Source organism: Cyclopterus lumpus, chromosome 14 (assembly GCF_009769545.1).
Source record: "Cyclopterus lumpus isolate fCycLum1 chromosome 14, fCycLum1.pri, whole genome shotgun sequence".
Taxonomy (NCBI): Eukaryota; Metazoa; Chordata; class Actinopteri; order Perciformes; family Cyclopteridae; genus Cyclopterus; species Cyclopterus lumpus.
Genome location: NC_046979.1, coordinates 3,009,533 through 3,032,576, shown reverse-complemented (window position 1 = coordinate 3,032,576; position 23,044 = coordinate 3,009,533). Strand labels below are relative to the sequence as shown.

Here is a 23,044-nt window from a genome sequence, read left to right as displayed (position 1 = left end):
ATAATGTTTATAATACACGGGACAATTTTACGTATCGAAGATAAATTAAGGATATTTTAATGAAGTGTTTCACTGTAATCAGTGTTATTATTTTGTAATTGATGGAGGAGGAGATGGGAAGAAAGGAAAACCGTATGAACCACAACGCACATTTGTGATGCTGGCTTATATGCATAGAATTGCCTTGCGCAAAAAAATACATGTTAAAAGTTTTGATAAAATATTAAAATAAAGCCCACAAGGTAATAATAATTGAGCTTGTATATTATTTGCACAACATAAAACACCATGGTAATAGACCAAGTTGTCTTCTTAAACTTATTAAAATAGTAGTAGAGTACAAATATAAGCATTCATAATAAAACTAGTATAAACACTTAAATAACCTCCAGTGCTGCAAGATCCTATTGACCCATATGGGTCCAAAAACTATATCTGGAGTGATGCAATGTGTTGTGATTAGTCAAAAGTCTTAAAACTTGATACGGACATACTTTGGGCAGAAATCTAACAGTAAAACTGTTAAATGTTTATAAAAAACATGAACAATCACATCATTTTACACTGCTTATATGTACATATCTTTTGCACTTTGAAGTTTTTTACCAAAACGTTTTCTTACCAAAAATTTAAATGTCTTCAAATTTCAGATTTGTCATTATAATATTCTAATATTTTATTAAATTATCTTCCATATAATTTTTTTTACATTTTTTACACTGCTTATCTTTGATATTTAACATTGTTACCGTAAAACATGCATTCTTATCATGAAATATTGATATATATATATATATATATATATATATATATATATATATATATATATATATATATACAAATATTTCATGATTTTTATATATATTTTATTGTTGTTGTTGTTGTTGTTTTACCAGAATTTTAAACATGTTCACATTTTATATTTTTCTATATAATATTCAAGAGTTCAGCTCAAATGTGACTAGATCCGCGGTTCTAATGCGTTTCTATTTGTCCTCTATGTGTCACTCGGGCTTCCGTACGGTGGGTCCCCCTGTTTGCTCGCTGCAGTTCTGACCTCCCTCCACGCGGGCGGCGCTCTGCGCCCGTCGAGCCCGCACGAGTCCGTGAACTTAAAGCAGTCGCAGTTTTGCGGGTTCACAGACACAAACAAACCGCCCGAGACTCGTTGTTATCCGTGGACTAATTTAACTTCCACGAAACACAAAACCTCGTCGGACGGCGATGGGACGCGAGTCGAGGTAACGTAAACTATCGCGTGGATTTAAATCTTCCGATCGGGTCGATTGTGACGGAAGTCCCCGTGGCGGCTAAAGTTCGGCTAACCGTACCCGCTAACACACACACACACACACACACACACACGCACACACACACACACACACACACACAACAAACACACAACCGTTAAACCAACGGTTCTTCTCGCGCGCCGGTCCAATGTGAATACAATTTTTTTTAAATGTCGTCTTTTTTTTCTTCTTGTGGTCCTCAGACACTACAGGAAGCGGTCGGCTTCTCGGGGCCGCTCGGGCAGTCGCTCGAAGAGTCGCTCCCCGGACAAACGCTCCAAGAAGGACGATCGAGACCGGAACCGGAGGGAGCGCTCGCGCAGCCGGGACCGCCGCAGGTCCCGGTCCAGAGACAGAAAACGGGTCAGGTGGGTGGAGGTTTTTTTTCTTTATTTTCTTTATTTGTTGCGTTGCTGTCAACAACGCGGCTTGTTGTTTGATGGTTTAAAGGAACCAAAAAGCAGAAGAAACACGGAGGACTCATTTAGCTGCAGCACCATCATGGAGGTTTTTTTTTTTTTTTGTACCTATGATTTTTGTGTTCATTCCAGTTTTTAAAATGTAAATTCTCAGTTAAAGGATACAAAAGTTTAACTTTCAAAACAAATCACACTTTATTTTTTTATTTTTTAGCAGGCGCTGAATTAGTTTGCGTTCGCTCCAAAAAAATTATAATAATACCCAAGACCATAATTTTCCTCCCTCTTGTGTGTTTTTCGTGACATTGCTTTTTGCCGCCCAGGCGCTCCAGGAGCAGAGAGAGGAGGAGGTCCAGGAGCCGAGACAGGAGGAGGTCAGGCAGCAGGACCCGAGCTCGGAGGTCCCGGTCTGGAAGCCCCAGCAAGAGCAGGAGGCCCGATGAAAAGTGAGACTTCTAAAAATATAAATAATAATAAAAAAACGCATCTCAAGACATAAAATGACAAAACTCTAGGAACCAAAAATCATGCTGCTGTCTTTCTTTTTCTCTCTCTCCATTGTCATCTCCCCTCCAGGTCGAGGAGCAAGGAGAAAGACAGCGTTGATCCTATATCCGAAAAGAAAAAGATCAAAGAGGAGAAAGAGGATGAGAAGGTCGAGGATGTAAGTACCGTGTGCTCAGTTCTCGCTGACCTCCGGAGGAGGAGGAGCCTGTTCCTGATCTCTCCTCTGTGTCCGTGCAGCAAGACTTTGACCAGAACAAGCTGGAGGAGGAGATGAGGAAGAGGAAGGAGCGTGTGGAGAAGTGGAGGGAGGAGCAGAGGAAGAAGGCCATCGAAAACATCGGAGAGATCAAGAGGGAGCTGGAGGAGATGAAGCAGGGCAAGAAGTGGAGCCTGGAGGATGACGAGGGTGAGGAAGATGAACCGCCGATCACGTGGACCGGGACGGACGGAGCCCTTTTCAAACTTGACCCTCTTTTTGTTTCAGACGATGACGAGGACAATTCCGCGCCGATGGAGGGAGACGACGACGAAGACGGGGAAGAGAAGGGGGAGAGCGAAGAGAAGGAGGTAAAGGAGGAGAAGAAAGAAGAAGAGGAGGAGGAGGAGAAGAAAGAGAATAAAGAGAAGGAGGAGAAGAAGGAGAAAGAGGAGAAGGAGAAAGAGAAGGAGAGCGAGACCCCGATGGAGCAGCAGCCCGAGGAGGACGACGTGGACCCTCTGGACGCCTACATGGAGGAGGTGAAACAGGAGGTGAAGAAGTTCAACATGGGAGCCATGAAAGGAAACGATAAGGTGAGCTTGAGGGGGAAATAATGCCGTTGTCATGGTTTATACACGTTGTTTAATATTATTTAATATTGTTCAACAGAAAGGAGCGATGACGGTAACCAAAGTGATGACGGTCGTCAAAACCAAGAAAGGACCAAACACTCACAAGAAGAAGGGTGAGCTGATGGAGAACGACCAGGACGCCATGGAGGTGAGTTCCTCTCGCTGGAACGCACACACACACACACACACTAATGATCCATAACCGTGTCCGCCGGTGTTTGACAGTACTCGTCTGAGGAGGAGGAGGTGGATCTGCAGACGGCGCTGACGGGCTTTCAGACCAAACAGAGGAAGGTCCTGGAGCCCGTGGACCACAAAAAGATCGAGTACGAGACGTACCGCAGGAACTTCTACGTGGAGGTCCCCGAGCTCGCCAGGATGACCCCGGAAGGTCAGTAGCCCGAACGATGAGCCGGTGATTCCTCTTGAGAGGCTGCAGAAGTGTTGTGCATATGAGGTGTGACACGTCAACACACAGGCTTCAGCTGTCAGGGCTTGTTGTTATTATGGGCTTTGTATAAAACCTCAAAGTCATGTCTACGGGCCCCTTTTATTGTTTGGTCTTTTTTAATCAAATGAGAAACATTTTCCAAAAGGTTTGGTGGGTTTCATGCGTGTTTGTAATCCTGAGGGGTCAAAAAAACCAGAATATTTAAACCCCAAAATCACACAAATTGTAATGCCGTCCCATCACGTCTTCGTATAACGTCATTCAATATGTTTTATGTATTTTGACGAGCACCACTCTCCGTACGTTGCGGTATTCAAACCGTCACATGTTTCTGTTTTTTGTTGTCGTTTAATCGACGCAGACGTGAACTCGTACAGGCTGGAACTGGAAGGCATCGCCGTCAAGGGGAAGGGCTGCCCCAAACCCATCAAGACCTGGGTCCAGTGTGGCGTGTCCATGAAGATCCTCAGCGCGATGAAGAGGTGAGTCTGACCCGCGTGGATGTGACGCCCCCCGGGACACTTTTAAAGTCATCCAGAACGGATGTTTTTCGTAAGACCGAAGTCTTCACAAAAAAAATAAAATAAAAAGCAAGACGTGCCACTTTGCGTTAACCCCCCTCCTCTCGAATGCGCTCCAGGCACGGCTACGACAAGCCCACCCCCATCCAGGCCCAGGCCATCCCGGCCATCATGTCGGGCCGAGACCTCATCGGCATCGCCAAGACCGGCAGCGGGAAAACCATCGCCTTCCTGCTGCCCATGTTCCGACACATCATGGACCAGAGGCCCCTGGAGGAGTCCGAGGGACCGATCTGTGAGCTATTATATCATATACTAAATGTTTTAATTGAGTGTATTCAAAGATGTCCTGCTCTCAAGGACTCTGATCAAATGTAGGTCGGCGGAAGACTAAAATAGAACCCCTTTCCACTTTGGGATAATAACCAGCTGGCAGTTCTAATCTCCTTTTTTATTAGTCATTAATGTTGTTGGTGAAAGACGGAGGCTCACCGCGTCTCCCCGTGCGGGTGTTTCTCCCACAGCTGTCATCATGACTCCGACCAGAGAGCTGGCTCTGCAGATCACCAAGGAGTGCAAGAAGTTCTCCAAAGCGCTGGGACTCCGCGTGGTGTGTGTTTATGGAGGCACGGGCATCAGCGAACAGGTACACACACACACGTACACACATAAACACTCTCTCTAATGTTGCCGTTTTTTTTTTTTTTTTTTTTATTTCCCCCAAAGGCTTTTATTGGCTTTTCAGTCACAACATTTTTTTTAAATCCAATCAAAGTAGAAGTAAATATTGCACAATAATGCCCAGCGGTGCAGGACGGTCTGTGATCACCTGAAGGTTTTTAGTAGAACATCATGTCGTCACACACGTGGACATGGTGTCCCGCGTCTTCTCCTCATCCATTTTTTTTTTTTTTATTCATTTATTTTGCAGGGACAATGCACACTAATCAACAGTTGGACTGTAAGTGAGCCAGAGTTAGCCAGAGAGGCTAATTTCCATCTGCTGTCCCTGGCCAGATGTTTTTACGGCAGCCTAAAATAACAAAATCTCAAAATAAAAATGGAAATAAAATTCATAGACAAACTGACAACATAAACAAAACCAATACACAGCAAAAAGAAAGGGTACAGCAATAGACCAGAGACATAACGGGCTGCAGCATGAATCAGGCAGAACAAACCCAGCTACAATACAACATACACATAAAAAACAAATGCACATATAGCCCAAACAAGCATCAGGACAGACAGCACATCAATGACTGCACACCTGATTGGCAACAAACCATTCCTTCAGGTTATGCTTGAACGTGTTGTACGTGTTGTGTGCACGTATGTGTGGTGGCAGAGCATCGAGTGACCTGCCTTCACTGAGAATGTAGACTTGCTAAACGAGCTTGACCTATATGAAATGACACAATCACCTCTTGTAGCAGATCTAGTGAGTCTGCTGCTTTCACTGCTTTGTTTAACAAATTCACTAAGCGGGGGCGGAGCCATACCATTTAAAATTTTAAAAACCAGACACACGTCAGTGAATTTAATGATGTTCTCCCAACATCTGTTCATAGATCCGTGGAGTCGCTAAAGAGCTCCAGAAAGATCCTAAAGGAAACGTTGGATGACTCCCGTGTCTGTAAAGTAAAATAAAAAAAAAGAAATTATGGAGGTGACTAATCCAAGAAAAGCCCCAACTGATTATTCTGATAACTTTATAATTGGTTGCAGCCCTAGCTTTTAAAAAAAAATGTTTTATTTCATTTTAATGATATGAAATACTGTAACGCAGTCTGCGAGATAAGCCAGCTCTGCACTCTTCTATCTGAACTTATTGATGGGGATATTTATGAGAAGAGGTGCCTGCGTGAAACTTGCAGGTGATTGGCTGACCCCATCTGTCAATCAAACGCCTACCGACGCAATTCGGGGGAGAAAACGGGAAAGAGCGAACGCGTATTTTCTGTCGTGAAGCGCCTTCTGTGGCACGCTGCACTCGTTTGTGCGTGACCTGAAGTTGTCGTCGTTGGCCGACAGATTGCCGAGCTGAAGAGAGGAGCCGAGATCATCGTGTGCACACCGGGAAGAATGATTGACATGTTGGGGGCCAACAGCGGTGAGTTACTCCTCCGCCCCCCCCCCACACCCACCTCCTCTGGCTCCTTCCCTGCACCGTGCACGGAATGACTGTTACAATATGACAAGTACATCATGAACCAAGTCACTAAACTGTCGACGTTATTCGAGCGCCCCCCTTCGGGACCGCGGTGCGTTGCCTGAAGATCGGGGGCCGAGTGCAGGTAGGTGGACCCGGTGCTGCGGACTCCCAGAGGCCAGCCAAAGATGTTTTGATAAGTGCATTGGAAAGCTTCCCCGGATGTGTAATTGTGAAGTGAAGAAATACTGTAAAATGTATTTATATTAGCTGACACTGCCATTGAGTAACTGTTATTGGAATATGAGGTTTATTTTAATTTATTTTAATTGTTTCCACACATGCGAGGTAATCTGTAATATGTTTCCCTTGTAGGTGAACAGGCGCTTGGTCACATAATGCTCGATGGGGCGCCATCTCTTGTATTGTATCTTGAGGATGTTTTCTGACTTTTACAGGTCCCTCGCTCCCCCTGAGATGGTACGCAAGACCAGAGACAACCTAAAAAACACACACTAAAATCTAGATGAATTAAAAAAAACCCGCCCACTTGAAACTAGTCCACAAACGAATGTAATGACGTAACGATGCCTTGTTTTGGTCGTGAAGTAAATGTCACGTAGTAAATGTCACCCCCTGACCGCGGTGTCCTGTGTGTTGATTGGTGTTTGTTTGAAGAAGGCGGGGCTGCGTTTGAGGACTGAGGCTTTTTCTTCTTCTTTCTCCTTGAAGTTAACCGCTTCCCCTCTCGTGCTCCTCTCCTCCGCTGTGTGTAGGTCGCGTCACCAACCTGCGCAGAGCCACGTACGTGGTGCTGGATGAAGCCGACCGGATGTTCGACATGGGCTTCGAGCCTCAGGTGGGTCACATTTATATATTTCTATGTATATATTTATTTTACTTATTTATTTATTTATGTGTGTGTTAAAAAAAAATATATATATATATTTTTTTATTTTATATATATATATATTTTTTTAAATTATATATATATATATATATATTTATTTATTTTTTATATATATATATATATTTATTTTTTATATATATATATATATATATTTATTTTATTTATTTTAAACTGAGAGGGCGACTAGACTAAATGCATTGACCTCCGGTTCCCCGTCCAGGTGATGCGCATCGTGGACAACGTGCGCCCGGACCGCCAGACGGTCATGTTCTCGGCCACCTTCCCCAGAGCCATGGAGGCGCTGGCTCGCCGGATCCTGGCCAAGCCCCTCGAGGTGCAGGTGGGGGGCCGCAGCGTCGTCTGCTCCGACGTGGAACAGCACGTGGTGAGTGGCCTCCGTCTCTTTGCCGTCGGTTTTCTAGACCGACTCCAGCGCTCTACTTTTTTTATTTTAACGTCCCGTTTTCTTTCTTTGCCCTCGTTTCCGTAGCTGGTGATCGAAGAGGACAAGAAGTTCCTGAAGCTGCTGGAGATTCTGGGCCACTACCAGGAAAAGGGCTCGGTCATCATCTTCGTGGACAAGCAGGAGCATGCGGACAACCTGCTGAAAGACCTGATGAAGGCCTCGTACCCCTGCATGTCGCTGCACGGAGGTACGGAGTCACCATCAGTGTCTGATTTTAATATACAACGTGTATATAATATTTTTGAATATATGCTAATTTGAAATATTTAAAGATGTTTTTATTTTGAGAACCACAGCGATGGGGAATATAGGACCAAAATAAATAAATCTTATTTCCACCGGTGTCGAGATGTTTTTGTTTTCCGGGTTATCTCGATACTCTCATTCACCAAATCATGTGTAACCTGCTCTTACAAGAACATAAGATCTACTGCAATCAAATATGACATTTTGCATGTTCATATTGTGTATATAATCAAACAGGAAGTCTCTGACTATTTGGCCTTTTCTTCAGGAATCGACCAGTACGACCGAGACAGCGTCATCAACGACTTCAAGAACGGCGCGTGCCGCCTGATGGTGGCCACGTCCGTGGCCGCCCGAGGGCTGGACGTCAAGCAGCTGATCCTGGTGGTCAACTACAACTGCCCCAACCACTACGAGGACTACGTGCACCGGGCCGGACGCACGGGCCGAGCGGGCAACAAGGTCGGTGACGTGAAACGGAAGTTTAGCGTTTTGGTCGGAGAAGAGTTGAAACGTTCCCCTTTTTCTTTTCTTTTTTAAACGGAGATGCGTTGTTCCTTTTTTTTTTTTGGTCCAGGGCTTCGCCTACACCTTCATCACGGATGACCAGGTTCGCTACGCCGGGGATATCATCAAAGCTTTGGAGCTGTCCAGCTCTCCGGTGCCGCCCGAGCTGGAGCAGCTCTGGGTCACCTTCAAGGACCAGCAGAAACTGGTGAGATGAGTGTGTGTGTGTGTGTGTGAGGACCCCCCACGTGGGGGAAAAACAAGTTTTTGCACCGCTGTTAAAACGATGTGTCTACGTGCAAATTAAATGTATTTATTTTTGTCTTTTCTGCAGGAGGGCAAGACCATTAAAAGCAGCAGCGGGTTCTCAGGAAAAGGGTTCAAGTTCGACGAGACCGAACACGCGTTGGCCAACGAGAGGAAGAAGCTGCAGAAAGCTGCTCTCGGTCTGCAGGACTCGGACGACGAGGACGGAGCCCTGGATGTGAGTTCCCTCTTTTTCTGTTGCATGTGGCTTGTATAATATCTCAATAGTTTTAGGCTACGTACGATATATATATATATATATATATATATATATATATATATATATATATATATATATATATATATATATATATATATTCAAAATTCCACATCTAATGTGCTAGAAACGAGATGTTTTTAATGAAGTCGTGCTCTTATTTTGAAGTCACATTGGTCTTTGGAAATGTTTTCTTTAGTATTAAAGTTTTTATTATATTGTACTATATTATTATCATTTGTTTTATTTATTTAATATGGATTTATCTTGATTTATTCAACTGTATTGTATTTATTTATTATTGACCGAATGGCCAACCACATTCACTAGAAGGTCGCTTTTATTTTGAAGTCACTTCTCATGTGCGTTTACTTTTTTTTAAAAACGTGGTTTTCCGACCCTCGAAGTGGAATTTAATAACCAACCATGTCATTCACCTCCACCGACCTTTCCTCCAGATCGAGGAGCAGATCGAGAGCATGTTCAACTCCAAGAAGCGGGTGAAGGATCTCTCTGCTCCCGGGTCGGCCGGCGGCGGCTCGGGGCAGACGGCGTCCTCGTCCACCGTCCCCGGAGGGATGCCGGGCATCGGGCCCCCGTCCGCCGGGAACATCCAGAAGCTGGAGATGGCCAAGAGGCTGGCGCTCAAGATCAACGCTCAGAAGAACCTCGGCGCCGAGGCTCAGGTACGGCCGCCGGAGAGGAAGCGTGTTGATTAATCAAAACGCCACCGGGTTCAGTTTCACTATAGTCTTAATAAAATAACGTTTTAAAAGCTCCGTATTAGTAAGAAAATAGTAGAAATAGTTTTTTATTTCTACTTTTTTTTTCACAATATATAGTTTATTATTGATTATTGTCATATCTGAGGTCCAAGTAGCCATAAATTTAATCAAATGGACCGTACGTTCTTATTTATTCCTTTTTTTTTTCATAATTTTCGGCCATTTTTACGTGTTTCTGTATTCTTTGTGGCAAGATAATCATATACATTCTCCCCCCCGTCCACGTGCAGGACGTGATGCAGCAGGCCACCAACGCCATACTGCGGGGCGGCACCATCATGACGCCCTCGGTGTCGGCGAAGACCATCGCGGAGCAGCTGGCGGAGAAGATCAACGCCAAGCTGAACTACACCCCCGTGGAGAAGCTGGAGGAGGAGCGGCAGGCGGCCGAACAGGCCGAGACCGTCAAGAGATACGAGGAGGAGCTGGAGATCAACGACTTCCCGCAGGTCAGCAGATTTTTTTTGGGAGCAAATATTTATATTTTTTAATTTAATTAAGAATAAAACATTTAAATACTTCTTTTTTTTTTTAGTATCGGTGTCTCGTTTTCTACTTGGGTGTAAATAAATAGATTAAAGAGAGAGAATCTATCAGAAAATCTGAAAGTGTTTCCTGTTGTTGTTGTTGTTGTTGTTGTTGTTGTTGTTCTTAGACGGCCAGGTGGAAGGTGACGTCTAAAGAAGCTCTGCAGAGGATCGGCGAATACTCCGAGGCCGCCATCACCATCAGGGGAACCTACTTCCCTCCGGGCAAAGAGCCCAAGGAGGGAGAGCGCAAGATCTACCTGGCTATCGAAAGTATGCGTCGCCACCAAATTATTTATAATCGTGCGTCCAATTTTAATAAATTGTACTCAAACCCAGTTGTTTGTGGTTCCCAGGTGCAAATGAACTGGCCGTGCAGAAAGCCAAAACGGAGATTACGCGGTTAATCAAGGAGGAGCTCATCAGATTAGTAAGTTATCTTCTGCCTCGTGAACTCAATAACCACACGCATAAATACATAAAACATCGCCCGTTGTGTCTATTCAGCAAATGTCTTATTAAAAGATGTCGCTTATGGATTTTTTTTTGTTTTTTCTTTCAGCAAAATTCCTACCAGCCGACAAGCAAAGGCCGGTACAAAGTGCTGTAGAGGCGTCATCGAAGTGGTTGAGGAATATTTTAGTCTATATTTTTAATAATGTTCCAGTCAATTACCTCAGTTCAGTGTATGGTTTTTGTTTATATTTGTCCCGCCCCCTTTTTAGTTTCCTTTTGTGCTTCACTTGAGTTTATACCGACAGACTATAAATACCTAAAATGTCTGATGCAGCTGTGACCTCCAGTGTCATTGAGCCATCTCTTATCTGCATTTGAATGTAAGGCACATTTTCTTTTTTTTTTTTTTGGTCAGATTACAAGCAGCATCCCAATCGTAATCTTTATGAAGAAATAGTCGGACGAAAGATGTTTTTACTTTTCCGCACAATAAAAACGATGTGTTGCTAAATAAATAAATGTGTCCGGCTGTTTTGTATTCAACAACTCGTTCAATATGAAATGAATAAATGTGGGGGTTTTTTTGGTATAAATAAGTGTCATAGACACATAAATGAGGTAATAGTTAGATAAATAAAAAAAATGTTGCTTAAAAATACAATATTCTTCTGAATGCCACATTAATTTCCCATCACTTTATTACCTCCATGTATTTATATGAATATAACGGATGGGAATAAAAAAATAAGTGGGAAATGAAGTCAACGTTTTAAAATAAACAGTGTTGTTTTACTATAAATAACTATTGTCTAATGGTAAATAAAGTTTTAAAAAAATTTCTTTTTTTTAAAAAATAATTGTTGGTTTTTATATGTATTTATATATTTAGTGCCTCATTTATATCCGGATTTATTTCACATGCATATTTGTTTAATTTTTTTAAATTTAAACTACATATATATATATATATATGTAAGTGTGTGTGTATGTATATATATATATATATATATATATATATTTTTTTTTTTTTATATATATAAAAAATAAACAGTGTTGTGTCTCAAAGTGAAAACACGTCGTTTCTGGTGTGGAAGTGTTCTTCAGGATCGCCCCTCCCACCCCCCATGTATGCCGCTCTGCGCATGCTCAGACTGCGCTCCAGCCTTATTAAATTTTAATGGAAAATGGCTGCGTTTCTCATCCAAACCTCTGGAGCTGGGCAACAAAAAATATAAATATATATATAAATATATATTTTTTAAAACATCCTAAAAAAAACCCTCCTCGACAGAAGCGCCTCGTGCACAGCGACGCGCCCCGGCGTGCGGGTTTTACTCTCCAGCGGAGCGACGTCCTGCGGTGCAAGATTCTGTTTTTTTTAAGGGGGGGGTGGAGAGTGAGAAGGGGAGGAGGGGGGGGGTGGAAAATGGATCGACTCCCGCTGTGAGGGATGAAAGATCATTTTTTCTTTTTAACCCTTTCTTGGACCGAGATCTGCGAACAATCGAGAGGTACAGTAACCGGGGGGCTCGTGGGGGGTTCGGGGGGGTCTTTGGGTCCGTGGAGGACGTGCACGTCAGCAGCCATGTCGGCGGTGGGGATGCATGTTACTACAGGCGGTGTTGTGTTGGGCAGAGTAACGGTACACACACACACACACACACACACACACATATATATATATATATATATATATATATATATATATATATCATCGGCAGCACTCCGTTTGCATTGGAGTATTTATAGCCTCATAATTAGTTATGACAATTGATTGTGTGTGTCAGAATATGGACTCATTGTGATTACTGTGTGTGTGTGTGTGTGTGTGTGTGTGTGTGTGTGTCCATGAGAGACACAGTAAGGGGTCAGCTGCAGACCATGGGCGCTTCAGCGTCACTTTAATAAGGATTATGCTTGTTTTTATTGTCACAGCTATACAATATATACATATATATGTATGTATATATACATACATATATATGTATTTTTTTTTTGGGGGGGGGGGTACTCTTTGACCTCTGACCTTCATCACCGAGGCTGAAACAATGTCACAGAAAATAGCACAAAACCTTTTCATCGACACAATTCATTCATAATAACTGTGAATGCAAACATAATAAATAAATAAATAAATGGTTTCCCACAGTTCTGTTTGTCAGAAGTTAACGACACTGAGAAACACTCCATTTGTGTGCGACGGGCTCATCGGTGCCCCCAGTGGCCGCTGGGTGTCATGGCAGAGAGAGTGACGTCATATATAAACTTGTTTGTGTTGCTGGTCACGTGACTCCTTACTCTCTCTTCTTAAGCATGACGCGTCCAACACGCTGTCGGGGTGGATTTGTGCTTTATGAGAAATTTATGAGAAATGTTTTTCAAAATAAAAGACCTCAACGATGAAGACTAAGCTCAGGTCCAGGCTTCCCTTAGACCAGGTCTTAGTTTAGCCTCAGAGGTCATAAATATGGAGGTCAGAAGTCTCAAATGTGTCCAGGTTTCCTTTAAAATACCGACATCAACCTTCATTGTGGAATAGAAGCTATTGACATCATTCATCTATGATAATAACACAGTTATAACTCCCCTCAGGAGAAGATGATGCGCCAGGTGACAAGCAGCGACTTCTGCATGAACAGCCGGCCGTCGTGCCTGGCGGAGGACGGCCATCACCCGGCCTCCCACTTTGACCTGTGCACCCAGGCCAACAAGTTCTACCCTCCCCCGCCGCCGTCCGCCCTCCAGATGACGCTGGCGCCCATGGCCTTGCCCGCCCAGGTCCACAAGCCCCTGGCGTGCCAGAGGCAGGAGGCGCTCGCGGGCTCGCCGGCGGGCAAGATCCCCAAAGGCGGCGCCCAGGCGCCGGACGACGGCAAGAAGAAGAGCAAGGCCGCCGCCGGAGGGAAGTCGGGCCGACGCGGGAGGCCTCTGGGAACCACCAAGCTGGCCGGGTACAGGACCAGCACGGGGCGACCGCTCGGCACCACCAGGGCGGCGGGGTTCAAGACCAGCCCGGGACGGCCGCTGGGCACCACCAGGGCGGCGGGGTACAAGGTCAGCCCGGGGCGACCCCCCGGCAGCATCAAGGGCCTGTCCCGCCTCAACAAACTGGCTTACGGCAGCTCCTGCAGCGGAGCGGCGTTCCCCTACCCGCTGCCACACAAGGAGATCCTCTGTGAACCTTCCTGCAAAGAGAAGGCGGCCAACGAGTGAAGGCTCCGCCCCCCCAGACTCGCCTTCCATCGGACCGGATAAGAGACACGCATGTGCACCGGTTTCCTGCCAGATACTGGGGTGAGGGGTGTGGGGGGGGGGGGGGGGGCAATCTTTCCCATGAGAGGGAGAGGGTGTCATCCGTTTGCCTGCCACCAAATATACAGTATAATACCGTTTTCCAGATCCATTGTGCGTGGAGGGGATCACGACACATGGAGGGGGGGGGGGGGGCCTTTTTAAACTTTCTCTTTTTGAGTGTGCTTCATTTTAACACCGCTTTAAAAAAACAATGTTTCATCACCCCGCAAACAAAGGAGGAGATCTGAGCGCATTTAAACTCCGTGATGTTCGACGGTTTGAATCCCGACGTTCGTTTTTTTTGTTGTTTTTGCTTCTTTTTTTTAAACAAAACAAAACAAAACAAGAGGAGGAGGAAGAAGAGAGACGAGTAGCAACGCTGTTTTATGTGTCACGTGTTGTCACTCTGGATTCCTCCAGTTGGGGTGGGGGTGGGGGGGGGTCAAGTGCCTGGCTCAGTGGCACTTCCTTGATGTACAGAGAATCCTTTCTTCCTCCACTCACCGTTCACCGTCTTCTCAACGTATTATTTGCATGCGAATGTTTATCGAAAGCAACGGCGTCAACGTGCAGATGTGTTTTCTTTAAATTTGTTATTGTTTATTAATTGACAGCCACTCAGCAAACCCAATGCGTTTCTCCACCCGCTACTTTATTGACCAATGCCGACAAACCGGCCGTCGTCATGGCGATGGAGCTTCTCTCGCCTGCAGAAACCCAAATACTAGTCTGGTTTCGGTCTGCTCGCCTCGTTTTTCTTTGTTGCCCCGGCAACGAAGAAGAATTAGAAGAAGAATAGAAACTAAGCAAAGAAGGGTTTTACTTTAATGTTAGCCCGTTGATATTGAAGACATCGTATTCTCTGTAACGTTGTGGTGAGAGAACCTGCTTACACAAGCTAAATTTAAATTTAAAAAAAAATTTTAAACATGGATTTGCTGTAATATTTTGTGACGAACACAAAACTAAAATACCTTTTTGTTGTGTTCTCGCTCACACACAAACAACACTTATCACACAAATATATATTGCACTGAATCGCACTATGTCACACTGCAGACAGGTGACGCTGTTTCAAAACACAGTCACCTAAATATGAACCCGAGGTGACGAGAACAGCTGATATCCGCGTGCGTTATGAACATTATGGAAACAGATCCTCTGAATCGTGATCTCATTTGTTCACCACGATCGCGCTGAAGTACGTGGCGCGTATTAAATGTTTCTCTTTATTATGTTTCCGGAACATTGACATCGTGTTTTCTCTTTAATCGGACTGTTGGGGGAAGCCGGTGGTTGTTTTTTGTTGTTGTTTTGCGTGAAATGCTGTTTAGAATTTAGACAGAATAAAAACAATATACAAAAATAAAAAATAAAAAAGATGATGTAAGTTGGTTTATAATATTTGTCATTAATGCACCGTAAACACAGTCGACCCCATCGTGTGGTCAGAATATGTATTGCATCCAAGTGTTTTTTTTTAAAATCATTTTAAAAAAAAAACTTCAAACCTTTTACCCCACGACGAACGTTCGGTTTTTTTTTCGGTATTATTCATAAACACGCGTTTCAGATCTCGCGAGAAATGATGAAATTGTTGAATTTGGTGCAATAATCCATTGTACGTATGTATGTACTTGTACTGTGTAAACTTTGATACTATCACTTTTTATTATCGTTGTATTTTTATACTGGTGTACACGGCTCGTTCTGTTGAGGTGTTCAATGTCCCTTTACCAAAGAATACGACGCTATCTTCACTGGAGGCCCTTTATGCTATTTTAATTTAATTTAATTTTATATATATATGTGTATTCCGACTTCTCACAAAAGTTTACCTGAGCATGACTGATAGTTACTATGTAAAATGTTAAATGAAAAAGCACTTCCACTCTCCCAGTTCAAGATTGTATGATTGTTTGAATTGGTAAAAAAAATAGCAAAACAACAACAAAAAGTTTTTAAAATTGAGGCCAGAAAAAAACGAAAAAAAACGCTGTTTCTTGAATGCATTGTAAATTGCTTCACATTGACGATGTAAACTTATTTCTTTGCATCTCATCGTATTTATATCATCTGTTATCTATCTCTGAAAGTACTTCTCTTTTTTTATTAAATATTATTCTGATGTAGCCAGGTTTAATATTTAACCAGAGTTTTATTTTTCTCTTTTTGTTGTTGTTGTGTTTACGGCTGTTTGACATCTTGAAGTGTGCGTTTTATTTACAGTGTTTACGTTGGAATTTTAGGTGAAGCCGAAAGAACACGCCAGTAGTAGGAGGCGGAGTCACAGTGTGGGAACCCTTAACGTTGACACTTCTGAAAAGCTGAAGCATGTTTTGTGGATTTTATGTCCATATTCCAGTTTAAGTGGGTATCTACTCCTGTACTGAAAGTGTCTTCACAGTCCTAGTCCCCCCCCCCCAGTAGCTCCAGTACAGCTCCTACTGGAGCTACTGGGACAGTGGCCAGCTGGAAATGTTTGTTTTTATTGTTGTTGCTAAAAAAAAAAAAAAAAACAGAAATAAAGTGTTATTTTAACGTGTTATCTGGACATACGAAGCGAACGACATCCTGCTGAGAAAAGACGGGACAGTAAACCACGAGAACAAGTTTCAGCTTTTTAGAAAACGTAGAAACGTGTTATAAGCGTGTTATAAGCGTGTTATAAGTGTGTTATAAACGTGTTATAAGCGGGTTATAAACGTGTTATAAACGGGTTATAAATGAGCTCCTTCAGCCCTCAAAACGTTTGCAATACGATCGTAATGAGAATTTAAGCAGGACTTCCTTCTCCGGGTAAGAATGCCAGAACGTGGCAACGATTCTGACGTAATATCTCAAATATTTGGCTTTTTTTTCTTCTTTTGCTCCGTTTCCAGACTTCTTCTGAATTGGAAGCGACCGTTTACGATGGTTTTGGGCTGCGGATGACCTGAAATGGACTCGATAACTCGCCTCATTTATTGACGCTCATGTCGTTTTTTTTTCCCGGCTGTAATATTTCAAGTCCAATCAGTGCACATGAATTGCTAGTTTGTTTTATATTAGACGACGATTTCCAGAAAACACGACCTCACATTTTGAGTGTTTCTGAGAGTTATTTCCTAGAGCGTGAAGCCTGTAAAGCTTTCCACGAGTCTCGAGTTATTCCTGCATGATTGTTGTGGAATGTTCAAAAAGTTGTGTAATAAATCTGAAAGTAACACACTCTGCACATTGAAATGTTTTCCTTTCCAAAGGTTCTTTCATCGGAAGGAAACCGACATATTTGAGTGATTCTTTTACAGCGAGAGGAACACAGCGGGGTTGTTTTCAACAATATCGGTTTCAACCGTTTGTTTATTTATTTGCAGGATTTTAAACATGGACTTTTCCCAAATATTTCCCAAAAATTGTCACCACTTAAAGACACTTGAATCCTCTCTTAAAAAAGATGATTAGAGCACACAGACATGTAATGTATTAAAAAGATAAAACATATATATTTTATGTTTTATATGACATTAACTTTCTGCAGATGCTCAAAAAAAATCAAATCCAAATAGATTATTTATTTTATATATACATGACTCTTTTACATAATTAAGACCATTTGTATAATTAATTAATTGGACAAAAAAATTAAATAAGCATATATATATTTAAAACAATTGTGCAAAGAATATAGTTAAAAAAAAACAAATTGTAAACATAACATAATAATAGATTTTTCAAAGAGCAAGATAGTAAAAAATCAAATCAAATGAATAAAGCCATGTTCCCGATTTAAATGAATTGCCACGATGCAATGAAAACCACATCAATCCAATAAAAGATCCCCACAGTGACGCCCGCTATGCTTGATGGCTGCAGTGCGGCCACACCTGGACCTTTACTGCCTCCAGGTGAACGTCCCCTCAACTCTCCTCTACTCGAGCTCGCACCACATGGCGGAGTCTCCTTGAGATCTCGGAAGGCAAAGTCCGGCGTGGAGAGGCTGCGTGAACGTGGTCCGGACTCTGTGGAGGAGGGTCACGGCGTCAGCGACTCTGTAGAAGGACAGAGTCCCTGCTCCGTGATCCAGGTACACGCCCACTCTGGAGCACTGGGGGCCAGAGACGGGACTGCACGTATCGTTATGCCTGAATATACAATGATTACCGTCGCATTCCAACGACCACGATTTGTCATTGTATCCGAACCCACATTCATTGGCGCTCCCCGTCCTGCTGATGTCTTTGTATGCGACGGCTATACCGGCTTTGCCGCTCCACTTCACCTCCCAGTAGCAGCGTCCAGTTAGATCCTCTCTACTCAGGACCTGCCACCGTTCACTAAATCTGTCCGGGTGACTCAAATACAAATGTTCTCCGGCCATCAACGTTGCTTTCCTCTTCCTGTCGCACAGCGACACGCGCTTGTGTGCAGTATTTGGATCCAGCGTGACCCGACACGAGTATTTCATGAACTCGGCTCTGGTTCCGGGCTCCGACGGAGGCGGCGAGACGCCCTTTCCCCACACCTCGCTCAGAAGCGCCTGCAGTCTGTCTCTGGCCTCCGCCGCCACGTCCTTGAATGACCTCGGGGGATGGGTGTTGATGCCGGGCGAGTCTTCGGACTCGCTCAGACGGGACAGCGAGGGGTAGCGGTTCAGGAAGTGGAGGTGGTCCTCGGTGCGAGAGAGCCGCTCCAGTTCGCCGTCCCTCCTCCGCAGCGCCGCCATCTCCTCCTGCAGCTTCGCCTCCAGCTCCTTGGCTCGACCCACCTGAGCTTTCTGCTGGTCTCGGATCTGCCGCTTCACCTCGGAGCTCCTTTTCTCGAGCAGACGCCTCAACTCGGTGAAGATCTTCTCGCTGTCCCTCACCGCTTCATCGGCCGAACTGGTCGTGGCCTGCACCTGACGTCGAAGCGCCTCGACGTCTTTCTCCCGGTCCCCTCTGTTGGATCTTCAGCCGGCTCGCCCCGAGCTCCGTCTGAACCCGGGCCTTGGGTTGAAGCTCTGCCTGCACTGGGGGCAGCTGTGTGTTTTCTTCCTGTCGTTTTCTTCCTCATCCCAGCAGTCTTTGATGCAGCTCATGCAGTAGCTGTGTCCGCACGGGACGGTCACCGGGGCCCTGAGGACATCCAGACAGATCGAACAGCTCAGTTTTTCTCGATCCTGCTGGATCCCGCGCCACGCCATGTCTTCTCTCTCGCACGTGTCGAGTCAGTTTCGCTGATGAACGCTGTGCTCCGTGTCCCACGAGGTACGTCTTCTGATCTGAAGCTGTTGTGCTCCTGCAGTTGCGTCTACGCCCATAAGCAGATCTGTGACAGGGGGAGGGAACGAGACACACCCGAGCTGAACAGACTTTGAGCAGCCGGGATATAGAGCCGGTGGCGGGCTGTTCAAGTTGTGCTTCATTCCTGGAAGAGGAGCGGCCAGAAAGTGTGTCAAACTTTACAATGAACCCTTCAGTTAACATTCTTGACATATATGCTATATATAAATATACATCTATATATACATATATATATTAGTGCTGGGCAAAGATGAACAAATGTAATCGATTAATCGCATGATTTTTCTGCGATTAACAGCGATTATTCGCAAATAAATTCAATAATTATTATATATAATTCAACACACAGGAATCAAGTAAATTACACAAATCAGTTCCATTTCAGCATGAAAATCAATATAGGTCATTTGACATTGCGCTGTGCAAATCATTTAATTTATTATCAATTAATCACATGAGATAACAGAATGAGTTCTTTACAACTTTTTAACGACTATTTTCCTAATTTATCTTGAAAAATAATAATATTATTTGGCGTATTTAAATACGAGATAATCACATCTTTAGTTATTTCTCTCTCTCTAGTTGTAATCAGAAGCTGTGACGTCAATCCCGAGTCATCCCGGAAACCGTCTCTGTGACCGGAAGCGGAAGTCCGCGGTGCAACGCGTATCTTCTTCCGGCGCCGCTCGCTAGAAAACATCCTCTCTCGCCTCAACAACATGTCGTTAAGGCCGGTCACATTCGCGTCTAGCTAAATTTGGAGAACTAAATTTATTAATTAAATATGACGTGGATTTTAAATAAACTCCACATCCGGTGCGTTTTGATATTCGCGTTGTATCACTCTGACGTGTTGAAGTATTCGGCTGTGACCGCGCAAGGTAAGAGACGTACAGCTTTTTATGTATTATTTATTTAACAATAAAAACACCGACTAACAGCTGACTGATCGCATCAAACTAGTGGATATTATCCTAAATACATAGAGACGTAGGAGCAGTAATGACACGAATCAAACATTAACGTGACCATTTTTAAATATACATTTATATATATATCTTGATTTTAGCATGAGCTGAAATATTAATGATGCTCTCTTTAGGAAATAGTATGATTTGACCTTATTGTCACACCTCTTTCAAAATAAAACCCCTACCTTCGTGCAGAGGGGGTGCTTTTGGGGTGTATAAGGTTGCATTAGGTGCACGTTATTAACGGGCAACTGAATGCTCACGTGACTGGTTTGTCCTCCTCCCACCTGACTGAATGTTCATTTCACATCACTTCCATTTATCACTGAACACGTGGAGGTTGTGGTTTAGAGGTCTGGAAACCTTCGCAGTGCATCTCCCTTTCAAACTAAAGAGGTGTTTCTTTATAGAGGCCTTTTAAAAAGCATCGTCTGGCACTTTCAAAAGGAAAACAAGAGGGATAGACGTGAGAGGAATGTCTTCTGTCCTGACTTGGAGCTATTATTATTATTTTTATTTTTTCCTTCAGAGAGCGACGATTCCCTGGAGCTCACGCTATCGGAGGACGCGTTGTCCGAAATGGAAAACAGCCCCAGATTCGTGGAGTTGGAGGACCTGGACTCTCCGCCGAAGAGGCAGTTCAAGACGGCGGAGATCGCGGATGCCGTCATGGGAACCGAAGCCCCCATGGACCCCTCCGACATCGAGTCCCTGTTCCCCAAAAATGTGAAAGACTTCCAGTCGGGCTTCTCTCCGCCTTGCGATGAGAACGGCGACCGGTGCGGATCCCCCGACCCCGGAGCGTCGATGGAGGACATGAGCGAGGAACCGTCGCAGCAGGTAACTCTGATAATTAATTATATAATTAATCTGTTAATCCCCCCCCCAAAAAAACCTAGAAAGTATGAAGCTAAATTTGTGCAGAGAAAACTTCAATTGGAGCTGAAACGATGAGTATCTGCCCCGCCCCCAGATCACTCTCGACATGGTGCACGCCGACCTCCCGTCAGCGGAGGAGCAGAACGCCACGGAGACCGCCAAGACCTACAAGGTGACCTGCGACAGGAGGAACGTCACGGGAATTGACAATTTCGCCGTGCAGGTCCTGAACGCGTCGCAGGTATTGGTTGATTCCCATAAAACATAAAAAACACAGGCGGTTTGGTTTTTACTCCTCAAATGAAATGCCAATCTTTGTTCCTCCCTTCTCTCAGGACCTGATGGAGTACCTGAACGCCAACGGCACCGAGTGCTCCGTAGTGCTGTTCTTCACCTCCTGGTGCCAGTTCTCAGCCAGCCTGGCCCCTCATTTCAACGCCCTGCCCCGAGTCTTTCCCAGCATGCACTTCCTGGCACTGGATGCCTCGCAGCACAGCAGGTGAGCAACATTACAAACTGTACTAGAGGGTTTTCTTTGTGCTTTTGGGCATTAATAAGCTCATTTAAACCAACTTCATATGTCTGTATCCTGGAATCACAACTTCTTTGACATGTGACCCTCTAACACACAACAATGTCAACATGTGACCCTCTAACACACAACAATGTCAACACGTGACCCTCTAACACACAACAATGTCAACACGTGACCCTCTAACACACAACAATGTCAACACGTGACCCTCTAACACACAACAATGTCAACACGTGATCCTCTAACACACAACAATGTCAACACGTGATCCTCTAACACACAACAATGTCAACACGTGACCCTCTAACACACAACAATGTCAACACGTGATCCTCTAACACACAACAATGTCAACACGTGACCCTCTAACACACAACAATGTCAACACGTGACCCTCTAACACACAACAATGTCAACATGTGATCCTCTAACACACAACAATGTCAACACGTGACCCTCTAACACACAACAATGTCAACATGTGATCCTCTAACACACAACAATGTCAACACGTGACCCTCTAACACACAACAATGTCAACACGTGACCCTCTAACACACAACAATGTCAACACGTGACCCTGTAACACACAACAATGTCAACACGTGACCCTCTAACACACAACAATGTCAACACGTGACCCTCTAACACACAACAATGTCAACACGTGACCCTGTAACACACAACAATGTCAACACGTGACCCTGTAACACACAACAATGTCAACACGTGACCCTCTAACACACAACAATGTCAACATGTGACCCTGTAACACACAACAATGTCAACACGTGACCCTTTAAAACACAACAATGTCAACATGTGACCCTCTAACACACAACAATGTCAACACGTGACCCTCTAACACACAACAATGTCAACACGTGACCCTCTAACACACAACAATGTCAACACGTGACCCTTTAAAACACAACAATGTCAACATGTGACCCTTTAAAACACAACAATGTCAACACGTGACCCTCTAACACACAACAATGTCAACACGTGACCCTCTAACACACAACAATGTCAACACGTGACCCTCTAACACACAACAATGTCAACACGTGACCCTGTAACACACAACAATGTCAACACGTGACCCTTTAAAACACAACAATGTCAACACGTGACCCTTTAAAACACAACAATGTCAACACGTGACCCTCTAACACACAACAATGTCAACACGTGACCCTCTAACACACAACAATGTCAACACGTGATCCTCTAAAACACAACAATGTCAACACGTGACCCTCTAAAACACAACAATGTCAACACGTGATCCTCTAAAACACAACAATGTCAACACGTGACCCTGTAACACACAACAATGTCAACACGTGATCCTCTAAAACACAACAATGTCAACACGTGACCCTCTAACACACAACAATGTCAACACGTGATCCTCTAACACACAACAATGTCAACACGTGATCCTCTAAAACACAACAATGTCAACACGTGACCCTGTAACACACAACAATGTCAACACG

The 23,044-nt window shown here is 44.1% G+C and overlaps 4 protein-coding genes across 4 annotated transcripts in view; 3 read left to right on the top strand and 1 right to left on the bottom strand.

Annotated features, from left to right (window-relative positions):
- Positions 1-1,007: 1,007 nt before the first annotated feature.
- Positions 1,008-11,107, top strand: ddx46 (DEAD (Asp-Glu-Ala-Asp) box polypeptide 46). The gene is made up of 23 exons (XM_034550187.1): positions 1,008-1,241; positions 1,496-1,660; positions 2,035-2,157; positions 2,288-2,375; positions 2,456-2,624; positions 2,703-3,010; positions 3,087-3,197; positions 3,275-3,440; positions 3,862-3,982; positions 4,141-4,316; positions 4,546-4,667; positions 6,056-6,134; positions 6,950-7,032; positions 7,304-7,468; positions 7,574-7,736; positions 8,064-8,257; positions 8,373-8,510; positions 8,637-8,786; positions 9,284-9,511; positions 9,841-10,059; positions 10,266-10,410; positions 10,494-10,567; positions 10,700-11,107. Exons 1-23 carry the CDS (start codon positions 1,225-1,227, stop codon positions 10,745-10,747), a joined length of 3,252 nt encoding a protein of 1,083 aa, XP_034406078.1. The 5' UTR covers positions 1,008-1,224; the 3' UTR covers positions 10,748-11,107.
- An 890-nt stretch (positions 11,108-11,997) lies between these two features.
- c14h5orf24 (chromosome 14 C5orf24 homolog) lies at positions 11,998-13,873 on the top strand. Its single transcript, XM_034550716.1, has 2 exons — positions 11,998-12,104; positions 13,186-13,873. The coding sequence occupies exon 2, from the start codon at positions 13,192-13,194 to the stop codon at positions 13,804-13,806; it is 615 nt and encodes a 204-aa protein (XP_034406607.1). The 5' UTR covers positions 11,998-12,104; positions 13,186-13,191; the 3' UTR covers positions 13,807-13,873.
- Positions 13,874-17,797: 3,924 nt separating this feature from the next.
- On the bottom strand, positions 17,798-19,051 carry LOC117742803 (tripartite motif-containing protein 16-like protein). The gene is made up of 2 exons (XM_034550440.1): positions 18,855-19,051; positions 17,798-18,806 (listed from the first exon to the last, which is right to left on the bottom strand). The coding sequence occupies exons 1-2, from the start codon at positions 19,049-19,051 to the stop codon at positions 17,798-17,800; spliced, it is 1,206 nt and encodes a 401-aa protein (XP_034406331.1).
- Positions 19,052-19,805: 754 nt separating this feature from the next.
- txndc15 (thioredoxin domain containing 15) overlaps positions 19,806-23,044 on the top strand; it is a 4,746-nt gene continuing 1,507 nt past the window's right edge. The window contains exons 1-4 of the mRNA XM_034550116.1: positions 19,806-20,035; positions 20,655-20,965; positions 21,099-21,245; positions 21,340-21,503. Coding sequence (XP_034406007.1) covers positions 19,939-20,035; positions 20,655-20,965; positions 21,099-21,245; positions 21,340-21,503 — 719 coding nt within the window. The 5' untranslated portion in view covers positions 19,806-19,938. The remainder of the gene's footprint in view (positions 20,036-20,654; positions 20,966-21,098; positions 21,246-21,339; positions 21,504-23,044) is intronic.

Bases quoted from the DNA above. Each gene is read 5' to 3' on its own strand.
- ddx46 (XM_034550187.1), top strand. The intron at 2,158-2,287 runs GTGAGACTTCTA...TCTCCCCTCCAG, and splicing joins AGCAGGAGGCCCGATGAAAA to GTCGAGGAGCAAGGAGAAAG. The intron at 2,376-2,455 runs GTAAGTACCGTG...GTGTCCGTGCAG, and splicing joins AGGATGAGAAGGTCGAGGAT to CAAGACTTTGACCAGAACAA.
- c14h5orf24 (XM_034550716.1), top strand. From the start codon at position 13,192: ATGATGCGCCAGGTGACAAGCAGCGACTTCTGCATGAACAGCCGGCCG.
- LOC117742803 (XM_034550440.1), bottom strand. From the start codon at position 19,051: ATGGCGTGGCGCGGGATCCAGCAGGATCGAGAAAAACTGAGCTGTTCG. The intron at 18,807-18,854 runs GCCCGGGTTCAG...AAGATCCAACAG, and splicing joins AGGCAGAGCTTCAACCCAAG to AGGGGACCGGGAGAAAGACG.